Source organism: Orcinus orca, chromosome 15 (assembly GCF_937001465.1).
Source record: "Orcinus orca chromosome 15, mOrcOrc1.1, whole genome shotgun sequence".
Lineage (NCBI taxonomy): Eukaryota > Metazoa > Chordata > Mammalia > Artiodactyla > Delphinidae > Orcinus > Orcinus orca.
Window position 1 is genome coordinate 81,678,943 of NC_064573.1, and position 24,351 is coordinate 81,703,293.

A 24,351-nucleotide genomic window follows, 5' to 3' on the forward strand; every position below is an offset into this window, starting at 1 on the left:
GGACTGGCTGCATCTCTTAGGTCTGCTTCTATATAGACAAAAACCTAACCCCCAACACAGGGAAAAAAAAGAATCAGCTGGTGTCCAGGGAGGGATTCAAAAAAAGAACCAGGATTCTTTGCTCTGTAGGGAGCCTGTCTCAGCAACCATGCCCAGGACTGGCCCCACTCCACATCTGCATAGTCAACTAGCAAGACCTGGGGGCCCCCAAGATGACTCTGTTGGGGTCACAATTTCCTTCTCTTGGACTCTGTATTCCAAGTGGGAAACTGACAAGGATGTCTTCCCCTCCCCTCCTCAAGGGTCTCTAGGAATCTGCTGACACTCAGGCTCAAAAGAATTCCCAGAACCCAGGACTCCCAAAGCCCCACTGAAAAGAATTATTCCTGCCCCAGCTGAGCCGTCGAGGCGGTCGGACTGCAAGATTCACTCACCAATAAGCATTGATTCTCTCTGGTATTCCTGAGTGAGGTAGGACCGCTGGGTCACACAGTACATGTATCTCTCCAAGACATACCAGCACATCTCATAGTAGAAGGGGTAACGGAATTTGGGCTGCACCTGAAAGCAAAGATCCAGGTGCACAGGTCAGTTTCTGGACGGCAGAGGGGAAAGGAAGGAGAGAACGGCACTGGGGTTGGGGGAGGGGAAAGTTCCTGGGGGTGGGAGTTATTTTCATAATCTTAGCAAGAGCACAAATGATGGGAAGGAAAAATGGGGGGTGGGCTGGAGGGAAGTGCTGGAAGGGGCAAGATACCAGCATGCACAAATGAGGAGGAAGAGCGGGTGAAGAGGCCTATGTAAGAGCATCATTTCAAAGGTCCCTGAGCTTTGCACAGGGAAAGCTGTACGGGGTCCACTTTGTGCTTCTGTGAGATGCAGAGAAAAAGAGTTGTCCCCTGACCTGCTGACAGAGGGTGCGGTATCTGCGGATGCGAGCCCCTGCCTGATTCTAGCTACAACAGGTACAGGCTCCTTGCTGGTTCTCCAAAATTCTTGCATTGACTCTACTACCCCTCCCTCCCACCTTGAAAAACAGAAATCAAACCCCAAACCTTACCCATTTGCAGAGACAGGCAGTCAAGCATACCCAGTACCCAAAGAGGGAGGCCACAGGAGGCGGACCAATGAGGATGGAGGGGGCGTGGCCTCTCCTACCACAGGGGTGGGGCCTCAGAGGGGTCCACCTCCTGCTCCTCCCCCACAACACCTGGCACTTCCAGCCTGTATCTCCACAGATGACTCCCTCTGACACAAATTCCTGGTGTGACTCTGGACCATCCTAACACTGGGGAACACAACCCCGGGTCTGGAGCAGCAGTCCAGCTGGAGATCCCCTTTTGGCTGTTTCTTACAGGGGAGGAGGTATAGGTGCAAAGAGCTTTGTGCATCAGAGCTGTGAAAAGGCCCAGCCCCAGGGGGATTCTGATGGGTGGCAGCACGGGGTCTACACCGATGAGATGGCAGCAAGACATGGGGAGGAAGAAATACCACTGATGGCCCTGGCACAGGAACAGCCTTTCAGAAACTACATCCCGAGCAGGCACAGGTGGTGGGAGGTGGTCCCTGTCTCCCATGTCTGGGCCCTCTTCTGCGAGGCCACACATGGATCCCACATGTCCACACTCACTCCTGGACCCTCTCACCAAGGGTGGGTCTGCCTTGAGGGACCTGTGCAGGAGCCAGATACCCCTCCTCACCTCTCCTGTCCTCCAGGAACTCAGGGAGTTGAATGTCAAGGAAGCACACTCTCCCACCTTGCTTTGCTCACAACCAACAGGTCACATTCTACATCTGGGAGGAAGGCGAATTGAATACAAGCTCACCGAGGTGCTCCATCTGCCCTAAAATACTATTTTCCTGTGTCTCTCAGTGCCCACCTGGAAAAGACCCCCACCCTGCCCTCTGAGAGTCTCAGCTCCAGTTCCCCATCCACCCCAGGCCCCACTGACTCAGTTTCCAGCTGCGAGGCCTTTTTCCCACACTGGGGGCGCCTCGCGTCTCCCATCTGCGTCCTGGGTCCATCTGACCTCCCTGCCTCTGGTGGATGGTGCGCTTTGGAATGAGATCCTGGCCGCCACATGCTTTTGAGCTCCTCGGGGGGATGCATGGAGTTGGGAACATCATCGAGCGGTTTCCTTGGCTCCAGCTACTTTCCCGAGAACCCCAGTTTTATCGCTGGGAGAGTATTCATCTTTTTCCAGTCATTGAATCAGGGTCCTCCAGAGTTTGAAAAGGAGAAAAAGGCTCTTTGGCCTGAGGCAGACCCTGTCCTCCTGTGAAGAGAGTTTGGGGAGGGGGCAGTTCTCAGCCCCACCCCCACTCCAGAACAAGGGCCAAGCAATTTTGAAACAAATCATCAAAACCTACAGAGCAGGCTGAGGACAGGCAGGCCTGCCTCTTCTCAGACCCTCACTCACATCTCCCGACTTGATTGGTAAAACACTCAAGTTACTTTTGACTTTTCAAATTTGGGAAACCGTCTGAGCCAATCTGCCCTGATGGGCACCATGGCGCCTGAGAATCTTTCTAGGTTAGGAAAAAAAAAAAATTTTTTTTTTTTTGGCTGTAGTTCAGGAGAGGAAGATAAGTCTCCCCTCATTGTTGCTGAACCCAAGGGAAACCAGCTGGGTGAAAACAAATGCTGATGAAGGAATTCAAATTCTTTTTCGTTTTATTTTTTTTAATTTTTTTTTTTTTTTCCAAGAGAGCACCACAGGGAACAAAACTTGCAAAGAATTGACTTACAAACAGGTTGTCGCCTTCCACCCTTCGCCTTCAAAAGGTTTCAGCCACATGCCTGGGAACATTAAACACACGATTGCTCAACATTATTTGTTGACAGCTTCAGAGTCTCATCAAATTGAGTTGTTCACCGAAAGGCAAGGCAGTCAGAAAGCAGGCCATGCTCCCAGCCTGGGGGTGGGTAATCAATCTATCAGTGGGTCTCAAGGGGTCAGTTTGAGTTCCCCAAGGTTCATTTGAGTGGCACCTGGCCTAAGCCCTTCCTCTTGGAGCTGAGTGACCTTAGGAGATCAGAACCAAAGATGTTTTGGTGCATCTACAACTCCCAGGTCTCAAGGACTTGAAAAACTAAAATATCAGGGTGGGTGGGAAGTGTCTTAAAATTTGTTTTTCTCCTGGAAAAAAAAAAAAAAAGTCAATGGAAGAAAAAAAAATCCAATGGTAGGGGAAAGGTGAGAGGAAGGGTAAATTATTTGCAATTTCCAAATAGATTCACTGGCTGGGAGGGAATAGGGCATGTTGGCATTACCTTTCCTGAGAAGGCTGCTTTCACTAGAGCCATTAGGGAAAAAAAAAAAAAAAAAGATAAATATAAGAGAGATGGCAGTTTAATGATCAATTGGACCATTCCTATCCCTTATCAAGCTAACTGGAGTTAAAAATAGGTAGTGAGAGTTGTCGAGATGTTATCTTCAAATAATAAACATGCAACACAACCATTCTTTGGTGTAGCTCTTCACCCCTCTGCTTATCTTTAGAATGAGAGGGGAAAGATTTAATCTACAAAAGGGGGTCGGGAAATGAAAAACCCCCCAGTCCCAGAATGCCTGCACCTGTGCGTGCTTGCCTTATGGACAGCAGGGTAAAGTCACCTATCATGCAGCCCAGAAAAATTCAAATCATGAGAGCAAGACATGCTTCCTACACATAGGAGAACACTGGGGTTCCCCTGGTCTCTATGGGGAGGTCCCCCACCTTGGGCCACAAAAGCAAATTATCTTTCTAAAACAAACCCACACCATGGGGCTTAGAGACTGACAGTTTCCTCTGTCCCACCCTCAGCATTTGGTTTCCAAGCAAAGTCATGTTTTAGGACTCTTGAAAAGCTATTTTTAAATGGCCATAACCTTCTTAAGAAAGCTCGCAGGGATATAAAGAATTAAGTTGTAGCGAGCTGACAAGGAGCCCTGGCATTTTATCTGGCTTCCAGTGCTCTCTCTTCCCAGCATCTTTTGTCTGCCTTGGCTCCTAAGACATAAACAATTGGGCCTTGTAGCCAAGCCCTCTCCAAAGACCAGAAATCAAAGCAGATTAAACAGCCTGCCGCTGGTTCCCGCCCAGCCTGCCTGCCCGCCTGCCCCCCGCCCGTCCACCTGCTTCAGGAAACCAGATGGGGTGCCCACTGAGACAACAGGGACAGTGGGCCTTGGGGGAGGGGGAGCTGCCACACTCATCTCCACGTGGGTGCGATATTCCATGGCAGCTCAGCATGGTGCTCGGGGTTCTACTCCATTACCCTCCCTCCCACCTCTCACAGACAGGGGAGGGGATCCGGGCTCCTAACGGAATGATGGGGCCCAAATCCACTGAGATGTATGATCCAGATTCCCTGGGGGAGGGGGACGGCTGCCAAGTGAGTTGCTGAAGCCTTTAGAAATCCCAGCCTGACTCTGGCTTTCAGGAATTGCCTGGAAAGTTGTGGGCTTGACTTTTTTCTCCTTTTCTATCCCACACCTACTTGTCTGCTCACACACAAACTGGCCCATTCTTCAGGGCTGGCCAAAGAACAGTTGGCCAGAGTCCCAGACAACACTTGACCCAGATGATAAGATGACCACTCATACCCAAATGGTGCCTTTCTCTAGAACGCCACAGGGCAGCATCCCCCAAACCAGGGCAGGGATTGGCCTCCCCGCCAGACCGGGAAAGGGATGGTAGGCAGGCAACAGAAAAGAGAGGCACAAAAATCCACAAAGCAAGACCCAGTCTCCGCGGATCTGGGCATCCCAGCAGCAAACTAGCCTATCTGAAGAATGTGCATTTGACCTTGTTAACACACCTACCTGCCCACTGAATATGGTTCAAAGTGGTCCCCAGGAAACTCTTGGAAGAGGTCCCTCAACACTGGGGCTATTAAAAAAAGGTCAGATGCATACACACTGGCTAAGACTTTGACTCATGTATGTGATTCCATGCAGACCAAGGCCTGGAAACAAGACCAAGAAAGGCATGAACCCTGGGCACAGAGCACCTGCTTCTATGAGATGTTTCCTTAGGGTCCGGGCATGACAACCCTCTCTGGGAAAAAAGTCAACTCCAAGGCAAAGCCCAAGAAGACCAGGTGTGGTCTATCCATACAATGTTATATGATTAAGCCATAAAAAGGAACAAAGCACTGACAAATACCACAACGTAGATGAACCTGAAGACACGATGTTAAGTGAAAGAAGCCAGACCAAAAGGACATTTTATATGATTCCATTTACGTAAAATATCCAGAACAGGCAAATCCACAGAGACAGAAAGCAGACCAGTGACTGCCAGAGGCTGGGGAGGGGGGAATGGGGAGCGACTGCTACTGAGTATGGGGTTTCTTTCTGGGGTGATGAGAATGTCTTAGAATTAGAAATGATGGCTGCACAACACTGTGAATGTGCTCAATGCCGCTGAATTGTGCACTTTGTGTATGTGGATTATATCTCAATAAAAAAAAAGAAAGAGAGAAGAAATATTTGAAGAACTATAAGAGAAAAGAAGTAGGCCCTGTTTGCGCCAGTTTCCCACTCTCAGACCTGTCTCAAATGCCTGGGGACGCTGGGTCAAGTTCCAGCAAGGAAGAGCCAGTGCTTTTCAGAGGAACCTCATGGAGTGGAACAGAGCACGGCAGAGGGCCCATTGTCAGGTACCTGAGCCTTGGCCCCTGCTCCTAGGGCATGGGGCTGGGGGTGGGATGCAGTGTCTGAGAAACCATCAAGGAGAAAAGGGGACCGCCCCCCTGCCAGCCACAAGCAGACATTGAGGCAGAACTCAGATAGTCCCTGGGGGACTCACAGACACTGGCTTCCTCGGGGTCCTACATCACATCTGGGGCCCCCACATGGTCAAGACCTGACCTACCTTCCAAGGTCCAGCCCCCACCCCCCGCTCCAAACCACCACCACAACAACCATGAAATCCCCCCACTCCCTCACATCCCTTCATACACGTGGGAAGAAGGAAGAGGCACGGTTCCTGACATCTCACGGTGCTTTCTCAAGAGATACTTCCTCTTCAACAGGGGGTTTCGGCTGTCACCAGCCTGGAGGTGAACAGAAACTCCCGGGGCTCTGGGTGGGGCTCTCGCGGGCACCCCCTGCCCTGCAGAACCAGGACCAAGACCCAGCTTGAGGCAGGGAGCAGGAGGGACAAGGGACCAGGAAGGACTTCGGAATGACCGCCCCATGCGCCCCAAGCACCAGGCAGAGCTCGGGGGCCGGTGTGGCCACGAGAAGAAAAGGAAGCCGCCTCACCCGCGTTCTGTCCTCGATCTCGTAGATCCGCAGCTGCATGGGCACGTTGAAGCTGTGCAGAATGTTTCCGCCGAACACCAGAGAGTCTACGGGGGTGTAGACTGCATGGATCCAGCCTGGGGTGGGGAGGGCACAGAGAGGGTCAGCCACCGGCCCTTTGGGGGCCCCCATTATGCCCACATGCAGGAGGGCGCAGGAGGCCCAGGTGAGCACCCAGGGCCAGAGGGAGGATGCTCGGGTTGCCTGACGCAGAGGGCTGAGGTCCTGGCTGGCCTAGAGGACCCAGACCCGCAGCCCCACTGACTGCTGCTGGCAGTGACCCCTGGCTAGCTCAAGTCGGTCCTGGGCAGCTGCAGACCAACCCCCTTGTCCTGAAGACCTTGGTGATGAAGTGTTACAATGGACCTGGCTGCAGCAGCCAACAGAGAGGCAGGCCCTGTCCCTCTCTCCTGCAGGCCAGGGAGCTGAAAACCCCTCACTCAGCCTACTCATATGTCCTTAAGCCTTTTCCTCATCATCCCAGCGACCGTCCATCTCAGGAGGTGTCAAAGATTGCTCGGGGCCACAACTAAGGGTCGTGACATCCTGCCAGAACCCAGATGCCTCCTCTGCCCGAAGCCACCCCCTGCCATCAAAACCCTCCAAGGCCCATTTCCAGGCGGTCTCCTCTGCCACATGGCACCTGCAGAAGCTCTGCTCCTGCTCTGCCCCAAGTCTCTCTCCTGCTGACTGCAGCTTATTAGCACCTTGGAGCACGGCTTTTTCACCTCCCTGAGCTCCTGGCCCGAAGGCTGGCACTGCAATCATGAGAAGGATAACCGAGGACTACCACTGGCCTGACAGCTTTACAGGGCTGCTCTCATTTAATCTTCACAAGATCCCTCCAAGGTACACGCGACATTCACCCCCAAATTACGGACGAGAAGGCTGAGCCACAGAAAAGTGAAGTCACTTGTAAGGACTGGGACCCAGGGAGTTGGCCTCCGCTTGGTCCATGAAGGCTAGAGACAAAGCAAGCCGCCTAATTCCTTCAATGATGGATTGAACGTGTGTGTCCAGTGCTCAACAGTCCTCCATGCAGCTCCTGGCTACCATACTGGACAGTGCAGAGCGAGGGGAGGGGTGGCATTATAACCCACTCCCATTTACAGATGCTGAAACCGAGGCTCCGAGAAGGAAGTCACTTGCTGAATGATGTCGCAGCAGGTGAGTGACAGCGGCTCCATTTTTAACCGCCACGCTGCACTGCCGCTACATCACAGGCTTATTAGCACAGGCCTGGGAGTCCCGGGAGACAGGCCTGCGAACACGGAGGGGAGGCAAAAAGGGAACCAAGAAAGACAGAAGCGAAGACAAGGACAGGCAGAGGCCAAGGGACTCACGGTGAAAGACAGAGGGTCAGCAGAGGGGAAAGGGGACAGACAGGGGCAACCTGAGATCCCAAGCCTTCTCCACAACCCTGAGGCTAATTCATTCGCTTGGAGGCAAAGTATAGAGGCCTCCCCGCCCACGCCGAGCGGGAGCAGTTACAGCCTCTTTCCTCGGTGAGCCGAACACGCCAGCCCTGAGTCACGGGCAGCCACGGGTGGCCATGGCTGCCGGGAGCCGGGCTGCCACCTGGGAAGAGAGCTCGGAGGCTGCGAGGCCACTGCTGGCATCTGTGTCAACACTCTGGGCGGCGGGCCCTCCCCTGCTGGGGACGATCGGTGGGACAGAGCTGGTGGTGCTCAGGGGAGGGCAGGGGCAACCCGCCAGCCAGGAGCACAGGAGCGAAGGCTTTATGTAACCTGCTTCTGCGGTTACCCGCCCACAGCTCTGGCCGCCGCTCTGCCCGCCAGGTGTGCCCTTGCGGAGCTACCTGGGCTCCTTCCCCACCACCTCCCTGCCCCCCGCCCCGCCCCGCCCCGTGCAGCAGTGCGGCTGCGCCTCTAAAGTCCCGGTTTCCCGGTTTCCGAGACTTCCCTGGCGATCCAGTGGTTAAGACTTCGCGCCTCCACTGCAGGCGGCACAAGTTCTATCCCTGGTCCAGGAACCAAGATCCTGCAGGCCCCGCAGCGAGGCCAAAAAAAAAACAAGTCCCGTTTTCCACATCTGCTTCAGCCTCTCTGCCTCAGCTGTGTACCAGCTGATATTCTCAACTGTACATTTTTTTTTGTTTCTACCAAGCGGAGCCACACTGTCTATTACTATTGTTGTTACCACCATCAGCATTATTCAAGCAACATTTCCTAAGACTGGGACCTAGGACAGCCGGGTTTCAAGCACATGCTCATGGTGGGGTGAAGCCTGAATGGGACAAAGGTTCCTGGGTCCCTTTCCTACGCTCCTCGCATGCCCACCTAATGCCTATGAACGCCCACGTCCGGGGGCCCGGGTTGGAGACTGTCCCCAGTGCTGACTCACCACGTGGCCTGGGGCACCTGCCTGTCCCCTCTCCTGGCCTCCACGTGCCCGTGTGAAATGAAGAAGACCACTGCTTCCCTTGTAAGAACTCAAACCATGGAAGCAACTGCCGCTGATATTCGTGGTAGTCCCGTCCATCACAAGGGCTTTGGAAAGAACGGCACCCTCGTGAATCTGCATTCATCAGCCCCGGACTCTCCCTTCTGGAAACGCAGACTCACTTGACTTACATCTATTCCCCTGATGTGAGAGGTGCTGTTGCAAGGAGAGGGGCAGGGAATCTGTACTGACATTCCAGGGGTTCTAGAAGCTTCTCTCCACTCTCCTCTCCTCCCCAGGCCAGTGCCTCGCAGGTAGGTCAGGCAGCCTGGCCTGGATTAGAGTCACTGCCCAGCCCCTGCCCCCAGCCCTCCTCACATCCGCTCCGTTACTTAAACGCTTGCTTCTAGGACTTCCCTAGTGGTGCAGTGGTTAAGACTCAGCGCTTCCACCGCAGGGGGCGCTGGTTCCATTCCTGGTCGGGGAACTAAGATCCCACATGCAGTGCAGTGCGGCCAAAAAATTTTAAAAATTAAAAAAAATAAAAAGATTTTTTTAAAAAAATGTTTTTTAAATAAACAATTGCCTCCGGAAGAACCAGGGAGTGGAAATAAAGCATTCAGAAGCCCCATGTGAATCCACCCTCCCGATACTCGTTCATTGCATCCCAGGAAGCACGAGAGAGCAAGTTTTCCCAGACTGGTGACTGCACCGAGGATGCTGGCATCTGCCTCCTGCTTCCAGGCCAGAGTCTCCAACAACATGAAGGCGACAACAAAGGCTATCAGGCCACGCGACAAGGGACAGATCCAGCCACAAAAGGAAATCAGGCGACCCACAAAACCAACTGACGGGTATTCTCTGGGACATGAAGGGACGAGAAGGCCGCGGGGGCACATGGTGTCTGACCCACGCCCAAACGCTCAGGGTTCGGAATGAAAAGGCCCCTGACCCACATTTGTGTGGCTGCTGCAGGGATAAACCCAAAGGTCCCAGAACTCAGGGGTGCCTCACAGAGGCCCACGGCCCTCAGGAGCATCCATGAACTCCCTGTGCTGGCCCAGGCCCGGGGCTGGGCACTGTGGCTGCCAGGATGAAGCCAGGATGGCCTCTCCTCTCTGGGACCTCATAGCTGGTACCAGGGGCCCAAACTGCCAGGCCACAGGCTGCATCAGACCCAGGGGCATGTACAGTTTGACCCACCTGTGTTATCAAAATGGGGAAATTTCGGGCTTCCCTGGTGGCGCAGTGGTTAAGAATCTGCCTGCTAATGCAGGGGACACGCGTTCGAACCCTAGTCCGAGAAGATCCCACATGCCGCGGGGCAACTAAGCCTGTGCACCACAACTACTGAGCCAGCGAGCCACAACTACTGAGCCCATGTGCTGCAACTACTGAACCCCATGTGCCTAGAGCCCATGCTCTGCAACAAGAGAAGCCACCGCAATGAGAAGCCCATGCACCGCAACAAACTGTGGCCCCTGCTCGCCGCAACTAGAGAAAGCCTGCGCACAGCAACAAAGACCCAATGTGGCCAAAAACAAAAACAATAAATAAATAAAGTTAAAAAAAAATGGGGAAATTTCACAAGGCTATCTGAAGTGCTTTCCTCTCCAGAAAAATGAGAAGCTGGGCCCACCAGGCCCTCCAGCCCTAACTGGCTGGAGTGGAGCAGCAATTCCCCAGTTTCCCAGAGCACCTCCACCTCAGCCTGCTTCACTGCCAGCCCGTCTCTGCTCTGTACCCATTTCACAGATAGATCATCTCAGGTCCAAGAGATCAGGTCCTATTTATACTGTTAAATAGCTAGAAGTTACTGTTTCTCAGACTTGCCCAAGGCCTGAAGAACCACCACCTCTGAAGCATAGCTAGCACCCAACCCCTTCACCCTCAGACAAAAGAAGGAAAAGATAAACCAAGTCTCACAAAGATACTGTGACACTTAAAATCTTCCTAACCCAATGGCATCCACGAGCTTTCACAGAGCTGATGGGGAAGCTTGAGGCCAGCGTGAGGTAGGGCACATCTAAGGTCACACTGTGGAGGTGAAAACCCAGATCAGAGGTGGGAAATGCCAGAATTAGATTCTCCACTTTCCACACCCAAAAGCTCATGTGCAGTGGCGGGATTCCCCAAGGCTCTCTCCCCAAAGCCACATCCCAGCTACCACAAATCTCAGATGTGTGTCTGGTTCAGAGAGTGTGAGGACCCAAGATGCTCAGCTAGTTCAGTGACTCCAAAACTCTGGTCCTTTATTTTTCACTGGTTGACAACAAAATAAGAAAAATGAAGATGGCATAGATTCTCATAAACTCAAACCCATCAAATTTCAAGTAGTGACTGTCCTTTATTCTGGAATTATGTACTCCCATCTTTTTTAGTGTCAGAATAGTCCTCCTTTCATGAAACATCAGCAAAAGTAGCTGACAGGTTGTTTTTTTAAATTAGTGCCCATATTTAGCAAAACTACAAGATAATAACATTGATATCAGTTACCACCTTTTTTTTTTTAACTTCATGAAATCAATGTCTGGGAACCACATGTACACCCTGCCCTTGAGAAGGTGACAAATTCCAACTGTCCCTTTTTTGCTTCCCAAAATCCAGCAAAAAAAATCCTGGTGTCTCACTCAAGACTGTTAGGGCCAAAAGTCTTTGCTGAATTCTAAATAGACTCCTACCAGCTGCAGTTCAAATCCACGTCCCCTCTTCCTGCCTTCAACACACAGTCACACCCCTGCTGGGGCTTAGATGCTGCTTCTTGAGACCTTTTCCAGCTTGCTTAAGGCACCAAAATGAACACCCTTCCCATCCCAGATCGGGGGAAAGCAATGGGCCACCCCTCGGTTCTGAAAAAGACCCTGCGAGAAAAACGCCTGTCCTCCCAGGGAGGCTAAGGAGGCCTGCACTCAGGGGACAGAGTTGGGACGGAGCCTGAGGATCCCAGAGTTCAGCCTCACCCTGCCCCCACTGTAGAGATGGGACAGTTGAGGCCCAGAGAGGGGAAGAGATCAGCCCAAAGTCAACAAAGACGGCAGCAAGGCCAAGCGCACGCCAGCCTCCCTTTGAATCTACCAGGGCCAATCTTCCCACACCTGCAGTGGCCTTGAACACGCTGCAGGATACCACCTCCTTCCAGGCTGTGCTCCATAAATGCTGTCCACCAACTACAATTCCCTCCTGTCCCAAGCAGCAGTCCCTCCCCTCCCGGGGTCAAGCAGCTCCAAGGATGCACCTGGGGCCCTGACAACAAAGTCACCCCCACTAAACCCCGCCACCTCCAAATCCCAAACTTCCCTAATAGTGAAATCTCTGCCCAACTTTCTAGAAGAGCCCGCGTGTGCAGGTCCCATCCCCATGCTGGGAACTGCTACCACAACCGCTCCCCCTTCAGTTGACACTGACTTGATGTCCAGACCCAAGGCCAACTCCAGTCCAACTTAAGTGTGACCAGTTTCTCCATCCAATGGATCTTAGTGGCCTCAAAGGAGGCCTTGGACCCTAAGATCCAAGCTTCCACTCAGTGGCAATTTCCCTGCAGGCTCCTTGGCATATGGCCTCTACTTGTGTACCTCCAGTGACGGGGAGCTCAGTGCCTAGCAGAGCAACTCATTCCAATACCACTTGGCTATACCTTGTCTTCCAAGATATGATCCTTCAACTGGCCGATGGCCATTACCATACACCTTCACTTCCTGGGTAAAACAACCCAATTCCTCCTTCAAATTCACCTCACCTGATGTGGTATCCAGACTCTTCTCTCTCTCGAGGTTGACTTACCCATGAGGGTAAGTCATTACAACCCACGAGGAACACAGTCTCCTACATGTGGCCTGACCCTCTCACTCTATACAGTGGGACTGTTACCTCCCTCATGCTGGGTAAAACACTTCCACTGAAATGCAGCCTAAGATTCCCAGGTCATCTGCCACATCCACTAGTGACTCAGCCTGTAACTGGCCAAAAGCCCTCAGCCCATCTCCCAGGAGCTGTAGGAAAATAGGTCTCGGTTCACTCAGTCCTCACTACCACCTGGGAAGTCTTCCATTTTACAGATGAGAACATTGAGGCACTGAGATTAAGTCATTTCCAGGAAGTCAGGCTTGTAAGCAGCAGAGCAGGAATTTGAATTAGGGCAGGGCTTTCTGGCCCCAGGGCCCATGCTCTTAATTATTGCCCTCTGCTATAGTTGTAGTTAATTTTTTTTTTTTTAAAGGGGCGAGTCCAAGTACAGAAATTGACCTTGATCCCAATTACATTTCATCTTGTTCTGCAGGAAGGAAGCTGCCACTCTGGGTGCATTCCCCTCTACCCTCTTCCCCTGGGCCAACTCCCCCTTCTCCCCTCCCCAGCCATCAGGATAAAGTTGCCCCTCCCCTCCCCACAGGACCACCCTCATCCTCACCCTCAGAAATCTCAGCAGGACATCTTGGAGGAAGGCATTCAAACTTCCCCTGAGGGAGGGCCCTCAGGAGGCTTTCTCCCCAAGAGCGAATTCTAGCCCACAGGCAGGAAAAAACAGGTAAGATGTGAGAGGCTATTTTTCCCTGCAGCCTGAGGCCTGCTTCTCTCCTTCTCTCAGGGACTGCCAAGGGCAAGGAGGCCCAGAGAAACCCCATCACTTGGCCTAAACGCCTGGCTGAGGCCATCCGGCCAACAGGAGGCTGCTAAGAGCCCAGCGCCAGCCTCGCGGGAACCTACCGGAAGGGATGAAAAATGTGTAGCCCTGTTTCAGCTCAATTCTTTGGCATCGCTCCACACGGTCTCCCAGGAAGATGTCGCTCTGTTTGCCTGACAGCACCCACTCCTCGTACAGTGCCAAATTGTGCAAGGTTGGAGGAATCAGCCAAAAGATCTTAGAAGGAAAAAGAAGCAATCAGTTAAAGATCCAGGCCAAAGTCTCTGATTTCTTCCAGGCTCTGCCACAACCCAGAAGACAGCCCCACCTGCCTGGGAGCAGGGAGGATGGGGGAGGACACATCCCCGGACACCCTTCCAGGACCAGGCCCAAAGGGTCTCTGGGGTGGCAGAGAAGGCTGTACCGCCCTTCTGGGACACCCCTTGCCCGCCTTTAGAGAATCTCCGTTCCAGCTGAAACACCAGGGTGGGAAGACTTCCTGGACTGAGTGGAACATTCTTTCTCCTGAGCCGTGGGCTTGTCAGGGAGGTGGGGGAAGGAAAAGAAGGGGAATTTCCTAAGTTGTAGGATAAAATGGCCCAATAAATAAAACCAGCTTGTGCTGGCTCTGGAGAAGGAGGAAAAACATCTGGAACCAAGAGGGATGACTTCCTACCCGGAATTTCTTCCAACACATTCGGTTAAGACAAATGCACACGCAGACCCAGAGGAGCAGGGCAGCACACACGTATTCTCAAGGAGCACCCACCTCCATGCAGGGACCCCTACGTCCCCACGTGGACATGCACACAGGAGCAGACACAGCAGGAGCACCCTGAACACATGCCTCACGCCCTTTCTCTGGGTGATGTCTGTCCCTAATGTAAACTGTTCTTGCAGGCAACTAGACTTTTAAGTTAAAAGGTCCCAGTGCTGGAGCTGAAATTACAGCTGGGGGAAATGAAATGCTGGAGGTTCTTGGGAGCCACATCTGGAGTTCTAATCTGGCCCAAGATGCGTAGGACACTGGACTGGGTAAGCAGGTGTGAAAGGGTGATCAGATGTGATGCAAAAGAGTTGACCTTGACCTTTCCCTCCAGAAGAAGACAGAGAGTGAGAAAGTCCTCACAGGGTGGGGTCTGGCTGGAGGCGGGGGCAGAAGCAGAAAGGCGAGCGAGCCCCTCCATGCACAAACAGCCAGGCGTGTACAGAGATGTGAAGAGACTCAACTCACCTTCCCACCCCGGAAAACATGGTACCAAACGGAAGTGCCTCCGAAGTCGATGTGGAAGTCAGTGAAACAACCTTTCACGCTCATCAGACAGTACCTGCAGCACAGAGGCGGGGAAGCAGAAAAACAATTCAATGCCTGAATCACAGGAGGCGAGCAAACAGCTTCAGAGATGCCTGACCTGCTGCCTTTTTATAAACGCTGACACTGGGGAATTTTCTTTTTTTTTAGACCCAAATCTAATCGGAGTTCCCCATGGGGGAAGCCCCTGTGATCAGGTGGCGAATCTCAAGCATTGGCTACCTGCCCCCAAGGCTGGGAGAGGCATTTTTGTTTTCAGGTTCCCGAGAGAGAGAGCTGGCAACCCACAGGCCACTTGGTTCCTTCCTCGAAGACGGTTTTTACTCTTGCCCCACCCCTGCCTCCTACCCAAGCAAGAGGCTTCATTTCTGCTCCTTCCAGCTCCTATACCTGCAGTTCTCCCAAGCTGCCAGGTCCCTCTGCAGCAACTGGGCCCTCTGGAATTCAGCTGTAAACCACCTGCATAGCTTGCCAATTACTAGTCCCCATTCATCTCCTCATTCATTCAACAATCATGTACTGAGAGCCAACCAGTGGTCCAGCCCAGAGCTAGGCATGGCACTTAGAGAAAAGCATAAGACCCCTGCCATTAAGGATGAAACACTCTTAAGGGAGCATGACCCTGGGAAAGTTAAATGGCAAGGCAAACTGCAAATGACTGCAAAGTAAGCAATGCAGCTGGAAGTACAAGGGTACCAGCCGTAAAAGACCACAGTGTATAATTCCACGTATGAAATGTCCAGAGTAGGCAGATCTACAGAGACAGAGAGTAGGTTAGTGGTGGCCAGAGGCTGGGGGTATTGGGAGGAAATGGGGAGTGACTGCTAATGGGTACAGGTCTTCGTTGTGGGGTGACAAAAATGTACCAAAATTGATGGTGGTTGCACAACTCTGTAAACATACTAAAAAACATTGAATTGTACACTTTAAGTGGATGAATGGTATGTGAACTGTACCTCAATAAAGCTGCTAAAAAAAAAAGTAAAGCGATAAAGACCCTCGGGGTGGGGGGGGGTGGAGTGGCAGAGAGGGAGGGAAGGAGTCAGGGAGGCAAGGAGTTAGAGAGGGAGAGCCCGGCCCTGAGCGGCTCGGACACAGGGAGGGCATTCGGGAGTAGAAACCTGCCAGCAGCCCCCCTTCTAAGCTCTAGCAACTGCCAGACAACCCACCCTTCCTTACAGGAACTCACCCGTCCCCTCCCTCCTCCCTCCACTAGCTGCCCTCCAAGGGGTGAGCAGAGCTTAGGAGGAGGGGGTACAGACAGGCTTCCAGGTCCCGGCCTGGCAGACGGCAGTGCCAGGGCCCCCTCCCTCTCACCCACCCCTTCCCCCAAAAGCCACAAGAGCACGGCTGGGTCAGTCCCCCACGGCTCATGCTCCCACACCTTCGCACCTCCGGAGGCCCGCATACACACGCTTACCCCACTGACCGCTTTTCCCCGCTGCACTTTGCTTTTCCATGGTTTGGGAAGAGGAGAGGAATGGGGCGGGGTCGGGCAGGGAGGAGCCAGCAGCCTGAGAGGAGATAATGGTGGGGGCCAGGGGGGACGTGGGCTGAGCTGGTTAGGAGGCTGGAGGGTTCCAGGCGCCCCCTCCCTCTGGTTGCCTTTTGCACCTCACATTCAGGTGGACCCGGGGCTCGGCAGTATGCACGCGGCGTGCCCCGCGTCCCTCCTCCGGATAGGCTGGAAGGAGCCTTAACCATGTGTCTGCAGGAGGCTGACAAATCAGAAGGCCTTCCTGCACATCAGAGCCCCGCTGCCTAGCAACCCCATCGGAGGGGTGTAGTTGACAGCACAGGACGCAGCCCTGTCACGAAGACAGGCGCGGGCTGTGCTGCTGGCGCTGGGGTTGTTAAAGTCCCAGCTCCGGCTCCGGCTCCGGCTCCGGCTCCGCCTCCACACCCTGCTGCCTCCTCCCGGCCCACCCAAGCCAGGTCCCCACTCTGAAGGCCTGGGTGATTCTCTTCTCTCCAAGGAACTGGAGGGGTAGGGGGCCTGCTAAAGCCCTAGTCCACCCCACCCCCATGGACCACGCCGGCCTCTTCTCTCCAAGCACCACTTCAAAATATTAGTCCTCATTTTCCTAAAACCACTCTTCCTCTCGGTTTTCTTCTTCTCTTTCTTTAATCTAACCTTGGTTTCCACCTCCTCCAGGCCTGAGCAGAACACAGTCTGGGGGAAACAATTTAAGTGTTTGTGGGGTGGAGAAAGGCGAGGTGCTTCCTTCAGTCTGCAGCTGGATACCCACCCAGGGGCCCAAAGCAGAAAGGAGAGGAGCTTGGCTCTTGGGCTCTTGGGCTCCAGGACCCAAGTCTCCCCAAACAGGTCGTCCTGGCCAAACAGGTCGTCCACCTTCAACCTGCCAATCTCCTGCCGCAGTTCCAGCCTCCCCAGCACACGCGGAAACGGAATCCCTGCGAGCTGCGGCTGCTGCGTACAAGGGAAAGTTCTCCAAGTTGACCCTGCGTCTGCTCTGCCCTCCCAGTCACCCTCCAGCACCCTCCGAGGCCCCTCGGAGCTTGGGGGAGCCACTTCCAGCCCCGCCTTTCCATGAAAGGCCCCTCCTCCCATGTCCCTCATTTCCTGGCTGCCGGGCCTGGACCGCCCCTCCTGCCGGGCAAGTGCACGCTTTAGGGTGGCCAGGGGAGCTGGGACGGGGCGGCTTTTGTCCCGGGCCCCTGCAGCCGTCACCCCGCCTGCCTCCTCGCCTGCCCCGCACTCATTCCGCGTTTCCCCCCTCACTCCTGCTTCTCGCTCGCTCTGGCGTGACGCCTTTGCACTGACCTCTAACAGCTTCCTCTTCCAAAGCACACCGCAGTCACATGGGCACCCCGGCTCGGTGCCACGGCCGCTAAGCTCTCACCGCGGCCGGCCAGCCGGCCTGGTTTCCGCCTCGGCCGCCCCCTGCCCGGAAAGCCGCGCCCCTCGACACCCCCACTCACGGCGCAGGCGGCATCTGTGTAGGACACCCTCCAAGTTGGCGCCTGAAAACCCCGCACCCGCGACCTAAGCTTTTGGGGGCTTCCCACCTCCCAAGACCGGGGCTGGCTGGGGAGGAGCGTGGTAGGAGGGGGCGCTGCACCTGCAGCACCAACTTTGGGGCGCTGCCTCGGGTCTGGGAGGCGGGGCAGCCCCACCCCGCCCTTTTCCCTCCAACTTAGCGAAACTCCCCCGGCAGCCCAGGCGGCGTCCCCTCGGGCAAAGGTCTGGCGGGGGGACCTGGAAAGCTGGCACCGGGTGACCGGGCTGGAGGCGCCGAGCGCGCGTGCACACACGCTACACACTTACACGCAGCCCCGGGAGACACAAAGAGCGGCTCCGTGACGCCGGCCGTGCAGCCCGCGGGAGGGAGGCGACCCACACCCCGCCCCGGTGCGCCCCGAAGGAGTGAGGGGCTCCCGGGCAGCCCGGGGCCCGCGGGGCGCAGCGCAGGAACGCCCGCCCAGCCCCGCCCGCGGTTACCCTCGACTGCAGCGCGGCTCCCTGGCGTCCCCTTTGGCGGCTGAGGCTCGACACTCGTCCGGCCCCGGCGACCAGAGCCGAGGCCCCTCCACGGTGCTGCCAGTCCCCTGTCGAGGACCGCGGAGCCCTCGCTCGCTTCGTTCTTTTCTCGGGGAGCCGGGCGCAGCCTGCGCTCATCCCCTCGCAGAAACTGAACACCCGCGCGGCACGGCGGCTGCCAGGGAGGCGGAGGGAGGCCGCGGCGGCGACAGGGAAGCGCGCCCGACCAGCGCCAGGGGACGCCGCCGCCCACGGCCGCCCCCTCGCCCGGGCTGGGTGGGGGCACGAGGGTAGCTCTCCCCACCTCCGTTCTACTGGCAGGCGCTCGGGGACTCCCGCACGCCCGTTTTCAGGGAGGGTGGACGCCGTCCTGCTGCTGAAGGCGACGACCCAGCAAAACCACCTTCCTGAAACGCACCCCTCGGGGCAAAGCTATAGAAAGGACCAGTGCCAGGGGGTGGAGGGCTTGTCTGATGCCGGGTATGGCAGCCCAGAGATCAGGGATGCGGCTCTGGCCCTAAAACAGACTAGCTGTGACCTTGGACAACCACTTCCCCTCTCTCAGCAGCTTCCTTGCCCTGGGGGCAGGGAGGTGACCTGACGTTCATCTGCAATCTAAGATGCTCTTTCCTGCGCCTGCCCCTACCTGCCCCCTTAGGAGCTGTGTAACCCCACATCATAGAACTATTGTGGGAATTCATTGAGATAAACACTTTGATTACTTAATCCAATCTTCACAACAGCCCTGTAAGGTCATTTGCGGGACTGTACCCATTTTACAGATGAGAAAGCAAGACAGGCTCAGAGGTGGGGACTCACCCTGATCACTACCCTCGTAGTGGGGTGCTTACCCAAGCAGCCTGTCTCAGAGTTTCTCAGCCCTTCTCCCCAGGTGTCCCTGGTAAATCCCAAGATCTCAAGAAGCAGAGTGTGCAGGTTACAGCCAAACCTCAACCACTAACTGAAGAAGTCAGTCCAGCTCACATCAGAAGTCCCCCCTCCAGGGCACGCTCGTCAGGACCACAGCCCTCTTCCCATCCCACCCTTCCCCCATAAACCACAAGGGGGGCCAGGAGATGGTGGTATGGTGTCTGCAGGGGCAGAAATCAAACTTCTCGATTCTTTGGCCAAATCCCATTCCCTGGGCTACCCAGCATTATTAATTAATAGGTTCCAATTATCAAGTGCTCATAATAATAGCTGCTTACAGGCATGATACCATTTTATCCTTAAAACAACCTAATAATCCCCATTTTAGGGAACTGAACATTAAGCCATTTAAAGGTGGTCAACGCCCTGGCCCAGGGTGTTGCTTCCTTGTGTCATTTACTGGATGGCTCACCCATTAGTACCTCCCTGATGGCCTGCTGTGAGGTTAAACTGTAAACTCCCTGGAATTGGTTGAATTTTTTACCTTATGTATGCTTTGCCTATTTAAAAGAAAAGATAGTAATGACAAAGACAATCCCCGACCTTGGATTCGAGCACCAGTCATTGAATTAAATGAACTCAGAGAGGAGAAGGCCCTGACAACAGGATCAGGCTGTCCACATGGGAGACGTATTACTTTTCTCTTTTTTTTTTATTTTGTATTTTGGCTGCACCACGCAGCAGGCAGGATGGTTCCCCGACCAGGGATTGGTTCCCCGGGCCTCTGCAGTGAAAGCACCGAATCCTAACCACTAGACCACCAGGGAACTCCCCTATATTACTTTTTAAGTCACAAATGACCAGATCCTTGTGAGTAAGGGACCACACCAGATTCATCTGTGTAAGTGCAGCACCCAGCAACAGCCCTATAATTATTCTAACCAGCTATGCGACACGGGACCAAATCCTTCCCCCCTCTGGATCTCAGCATCTCATTTGTTAAAACTAGTCAGGGTCCTCTAACTGGTGGCCCTTACAGACCAAACCAGGCCCTACTGTCTTACACTCAGCTGCCCTAGATATGCTTGGTCTGGCCAGCACTCGTTTAAAAAAAAATGTTTTTTAAAGGCTGCCTCTCCAGTTATCCAGAGCCACACCAGCCCCTACTGTCTTACACTCAGCTGCTCTATCCATTACTGCATTGAACCACTATGATTTCCAGCTTCCTTGTCTGTTAAATGGGGATAGTAACCTGCTTCCAGTATCACTGAGATCTGGGTGCTAAGTGTCTAACACAGCACCTGGGGCCATACATGGCACCACAGGAAAGGCTGGCTCTCTTTGTTCTTCTTTTCGAGGTAGAAGGGAAAAGCCAGGAATCCAGAGACCAGGGTCCGGGGCGTGGCCCACATGTGACATCAGCAGCCTCTCTAGGTCAGTTTCTCTATGTGATACATTACACAGGGACGATCATTTATGATGCCAGCAAACGCGGTTGATGAGAGTGAGCCGGTAAATATCGGCTGTAGGGATGCCCTATGCAAATGCGAGGGAAGGTAGATTAAAAAGCAGAGGATGCCAGGATTCCAATGGCAGCTGCAGCCCCTGTGTGTCTACAGGAGGCCACGTAGACAAACATCTTATCCCAACCACATTTCACATCCACTGCAGGCTCCATCTTCCCCACATCATGGAGGGAGGCAGGGCAGGGATGACAGGATCACCGCTTTGTGGAGGGAAAGCTGAGTCTCTAAGAGGAGATAAAAGCTTTGCCATAGCTCAGGGAGTGACAGAGGCAGCCCCGAAACTTGGTCATCCCAGTGCCTGTCTTCATCCTGTTTCAGCTGCGTACCCCCAGAAAGCACATGGGAAGAAAATGCAGTCAATTTTCAATTTTGGGGGGCCAAATGTAGGCTTTACACGGGATCCCCTTTTGGCTGGGCTTTTGAGCTCTTTCAGTCCACTGTATATCTCTAATACACCAGCAAACCTCATTTCTGCAAGCCCAGTGGGCTACAGGAGCAGGTGAGAACAGAAAAGACTCACTAATTTCTTTCTGGAATGTGTTAAAATACCCAACGGTCCTAAGTGAAAAAGGTGTGCCCATGTCATAGACCCAGGAGATTGCAGAGGTTTTAAAACCTGTCCACAAAGTCTTTGAGAGCTCCCCACCCCTTCCAGAGACAGGGCCAAATTTCCCTCCCTTGAGTGTGGGCTAGACTTCATGACTTGCTTTTAACTACTATAATATGGCAGAAGTAAACAGTATGTGATTTCCAAAATTAGGTTATAAAAGGCACTGTGGCTTCCTCCTTGCTCTCTCTCAAACCATTTCTGGCGGAGGGCAGGAAGCTGCCATGTCATGAGGACACTCAAGCAGCCCTATGAAGAGGCCTACATAGTGAAGAACTGAGGCCCAGGCCTAAGTTTTGGGTTTTGTTTTGTTTTGTCGTGCCGCACAGCTTGTGAGATCTTAGTTTCCCGACCAGGGATTGAACCTGGGCCCTCGGCAGTGAAAGCACAGTCTTAACCACTGGACAGCCAGGGAACTCCCCAGGTCTAAGTTCTGACACAAGCTCATTCAGGACTCTGAGCCAGAATCACCCAGCTAAGCCACACCCAGATTCCTGCCCTACAGAAGCTGTGAGCTGATGCTAAGACATAAATTTGTTTAAGTTGTGAAGTTTTAGGGTAATCTGTTATGCAGCAGTAAACAACTAATACAGGGGTACTTCCAAATCATTGTCACTGTTTGTACGATTATGGAATTTTCCAAGACAAATAATTCTGTACAGCCAAAACATTTCTGTGGGGCAGCAATTAGGGGCAGGGTTGGGGGGAGGCCGTGGCAGAAATGCATTGGCACAGCTGATATTCAGCCTACCCTGTCATCATCTTTTCCCTTTATCCTGCTTCTTCATGACACTTATCACCTCCTAAATTATATTATTCACTTGTTTGCTGGCCTGTCTCTTCTCCCAGCCAGAATACAAGCTCCATGAGAAGAGGGACTTTGTTTATTCACTGTATTCTACCAACGACTTAGAAGAGTGTCTTGCACAAAATACAAAGTAAATGCAGCAAGAGGTAACTAGTATACTCTCTTTCTTTTTCTTGGTTTTTTTTTTTTTTCGGCCACGCCATGTGGCTTGTGGGATCTCAGTTCCCCAACCAGGGATCGAACCTGGGCCACAGAGGTGAAAGCACCAAGCCCTAACCACTGGACAGCCCGGGAATTCCCATACTAGTATACTCTTTAGAAATCTTTGTCTCCCACAAAGTTGCAACTACCCCTTCGACAACTGTCTCCACCCCTTGTCTTAAATAACTGAACCAAAACCCATTAAAATTCCTAACCCCCTCACCATGATCAAACGACATAAATCCTGGAACCAGGGAGAAGTCAGTCATGGGTTTGTAACCCTCCTCTCGTCCCCCCTGCAAACCTTCAGTTCAGGTGGCCCTTCAGCTGTCTCCACTCTCCAGGCACCTCCAGCATGGAGGCTCTGTGATTTCTAGAAAGTGTCGTTTTAATTAAATTCCAAAGAACCATTCTATGATCCCAGAGGACTTCATCATCATGGGATTTTTACCTTGCTTATTAACTGAAATCAGCATTCTTTTCAGCCGAACAAAGTGGACCACTTCCAAGGTGACAATTTCCTTCCTAACAAGGTTCAAATCCTATAACAAGTTCCCACGGCCACTGACAGGGTTTGTAAATCTATTTGCCACATAGTCCAACCAATATGTCCAAGACATGTGGTTCTAGAAAATTGTGTGTGAGCCTTTTTCTGGTAATTAGATAGAATTCTCAACGTATTAACAGAACTTACTATTTAAAGGAATCTTTCAATAAAGTGTAGAATACTGAATATCTCAGAGAGACAAAGTAGATATTAATTGAAATCTGTCACCCAAGGCTGTCTATTTTACCTTCCTAAATACATGCCCTGTTTGTCCTGTGCTCTCCTCTAACCCTCATCTAGATGATGCAGTGGTTCCTCATACCAGTCTGCCCCCACCTCCTTCAATCCACACGGCAGCTGCAGAATTTGCAGAATACAAATCTGAACACATACCTCTCTGCTTAAAATCTCAGAGGTTTCCGACTGCTCTTAGGAGAAATACAGACCCCTCACTATGACACTGTCAGGCCCTGTCAGCCTGACCCACCCCGCCTCCTGCACCATTGACCTTCCCTTGATCTGCTCCAGCCCCACTGGCCTTTCTTTGGCAAGTCCTTCAGCCCCGTCCTGTCCCCAGCCCTCCCCACCATTCCAGGCTCTCTGCACACAGCCAGAAAAGCTCTTCCCAGGCCTCTTCACTTAAGTAACTCTTCTCCCCTTTAGACTGCAGCTCAGGGTGGCCTGCCCTGCCCTCCCTAACCCAGTGAATCCCCTGGTACACGCTCCCATAGCACCGAGGGTCTCTGCCTTGTGGCCTCATCACAGCTGCAAATTTCCATTTGTTTCTCTGACTGTTGGATTAACATGTCTCCTGAATAGACTGTAAGCTCCATGAGGGCAGGGAGCTCATCTGGTTTTCTCCCTGCTCTATTCCCAGTGCCCAACACCAATCAGATGTTCAGTTTATAGGCTGAATCAATCAATCACTCAATCAACGAGGGTCAGGATCTGCCTCTCACTAATCTGAATCTCACACTCTTTCCTCAAGCTCTGCCTCCGTGATTCCATCGAGGACCTTGGCACTTGCCTACTGCCATCCCTCCCCCACTCCCGTCCCATCTCCTCTGTCCTTTAAAGCCCAGGTCAATATCCCCTCCAAGATGATTTCCTGATGCCAGCAGCCCAAAAGGATTCCTTCTCTCCCCATTTGCCTTCTGGGAACCTGTTTCCCTCTGCCTAGGATAAGAGCTGCACCTTACCCTCATGTTAATGGCACGTTCTCCAGAAGGTAGGGGCTTTTAGTCCTGTTCATCTTTTACTTCCCTGTTCCAAGGGCTCCATAAATTTTGATGTGATCGGATCGGAACAAAACAGAATTGAAAACCCTCCTACCAACCCCTCCTTGAGCCCAATCTTTCCTTTGAGGCAGCCCAGATCCAAGGGGTGTAAGGAGCTTCAGCTTTGAGGGTAGAAAAAAATGTCTGAGAGGTAATTAAAGAGAGAGAGAGCTTGAAAGCAAAACCTTGAGAAGCCCAGGGCCAGCATGCTGGCCTCCCTTACAAAGCCTGGCACAGAGTTTGCATTCAATATGCACTGAATGAAGGGCTGAGTGAATGAAAAGTTCACAGCCTTTAAGCTCCTGGGGTCACTCCTGGCAGTGGGGCTGAGCAGAGAGATGCTAATGGATTTGGAGTCACCAGAGCCAACTCTTCTAGGAAGCCCAA

At 53.1% G+C, this 24,351-nt stretch overlaps 1 protein-coding gene across 19 annotated transcripts in view; it reads right to left on the minus strand.

Annotated features, from left to right (window-relative positions):
* KDM2B (lysine demethylase 2B) overlaps positions 1-24,351 on the minus strand; it is a 122,075-nt gene that overhangs the window by 69,653 nt on the left and 28,071 nt on the right. For 14 of the 19 annotated variants that reach the window (XM_049698423.1, XM_049698431.1, XM_049698422.1 and 11 more), the window contains 4 exons: positions 14,549-14,642; positions 13,398-13,551; positions 6,255-6,370; positions 435-561 (listed from right to left, as the gene is read on the minus strand). In XM_049698423.1, coding sequence (XP_049554380.1) covers positions 435-561; positions 6,255-6,370; positions 13,398-13,551; positions 14,549-14,642 — 491 coding nt within the window. Of the gene's footprint in view, positions 1-434; positions 562-6,254; positions 6,371-13,397; positions 13,552-14,548; positions 14,643-16,046; positions 16,815-16,875; positions 17,058-17,411; positions 17,742-18,089; positions 18,395-18,432; positions 18,633-24,351 lie in introns of those variants that run through there. The other 5 variants (XM_049698437.1, XM_049698441.1, XM_049698436.1 and 2 more) reach the window with 5 other exon arrangements.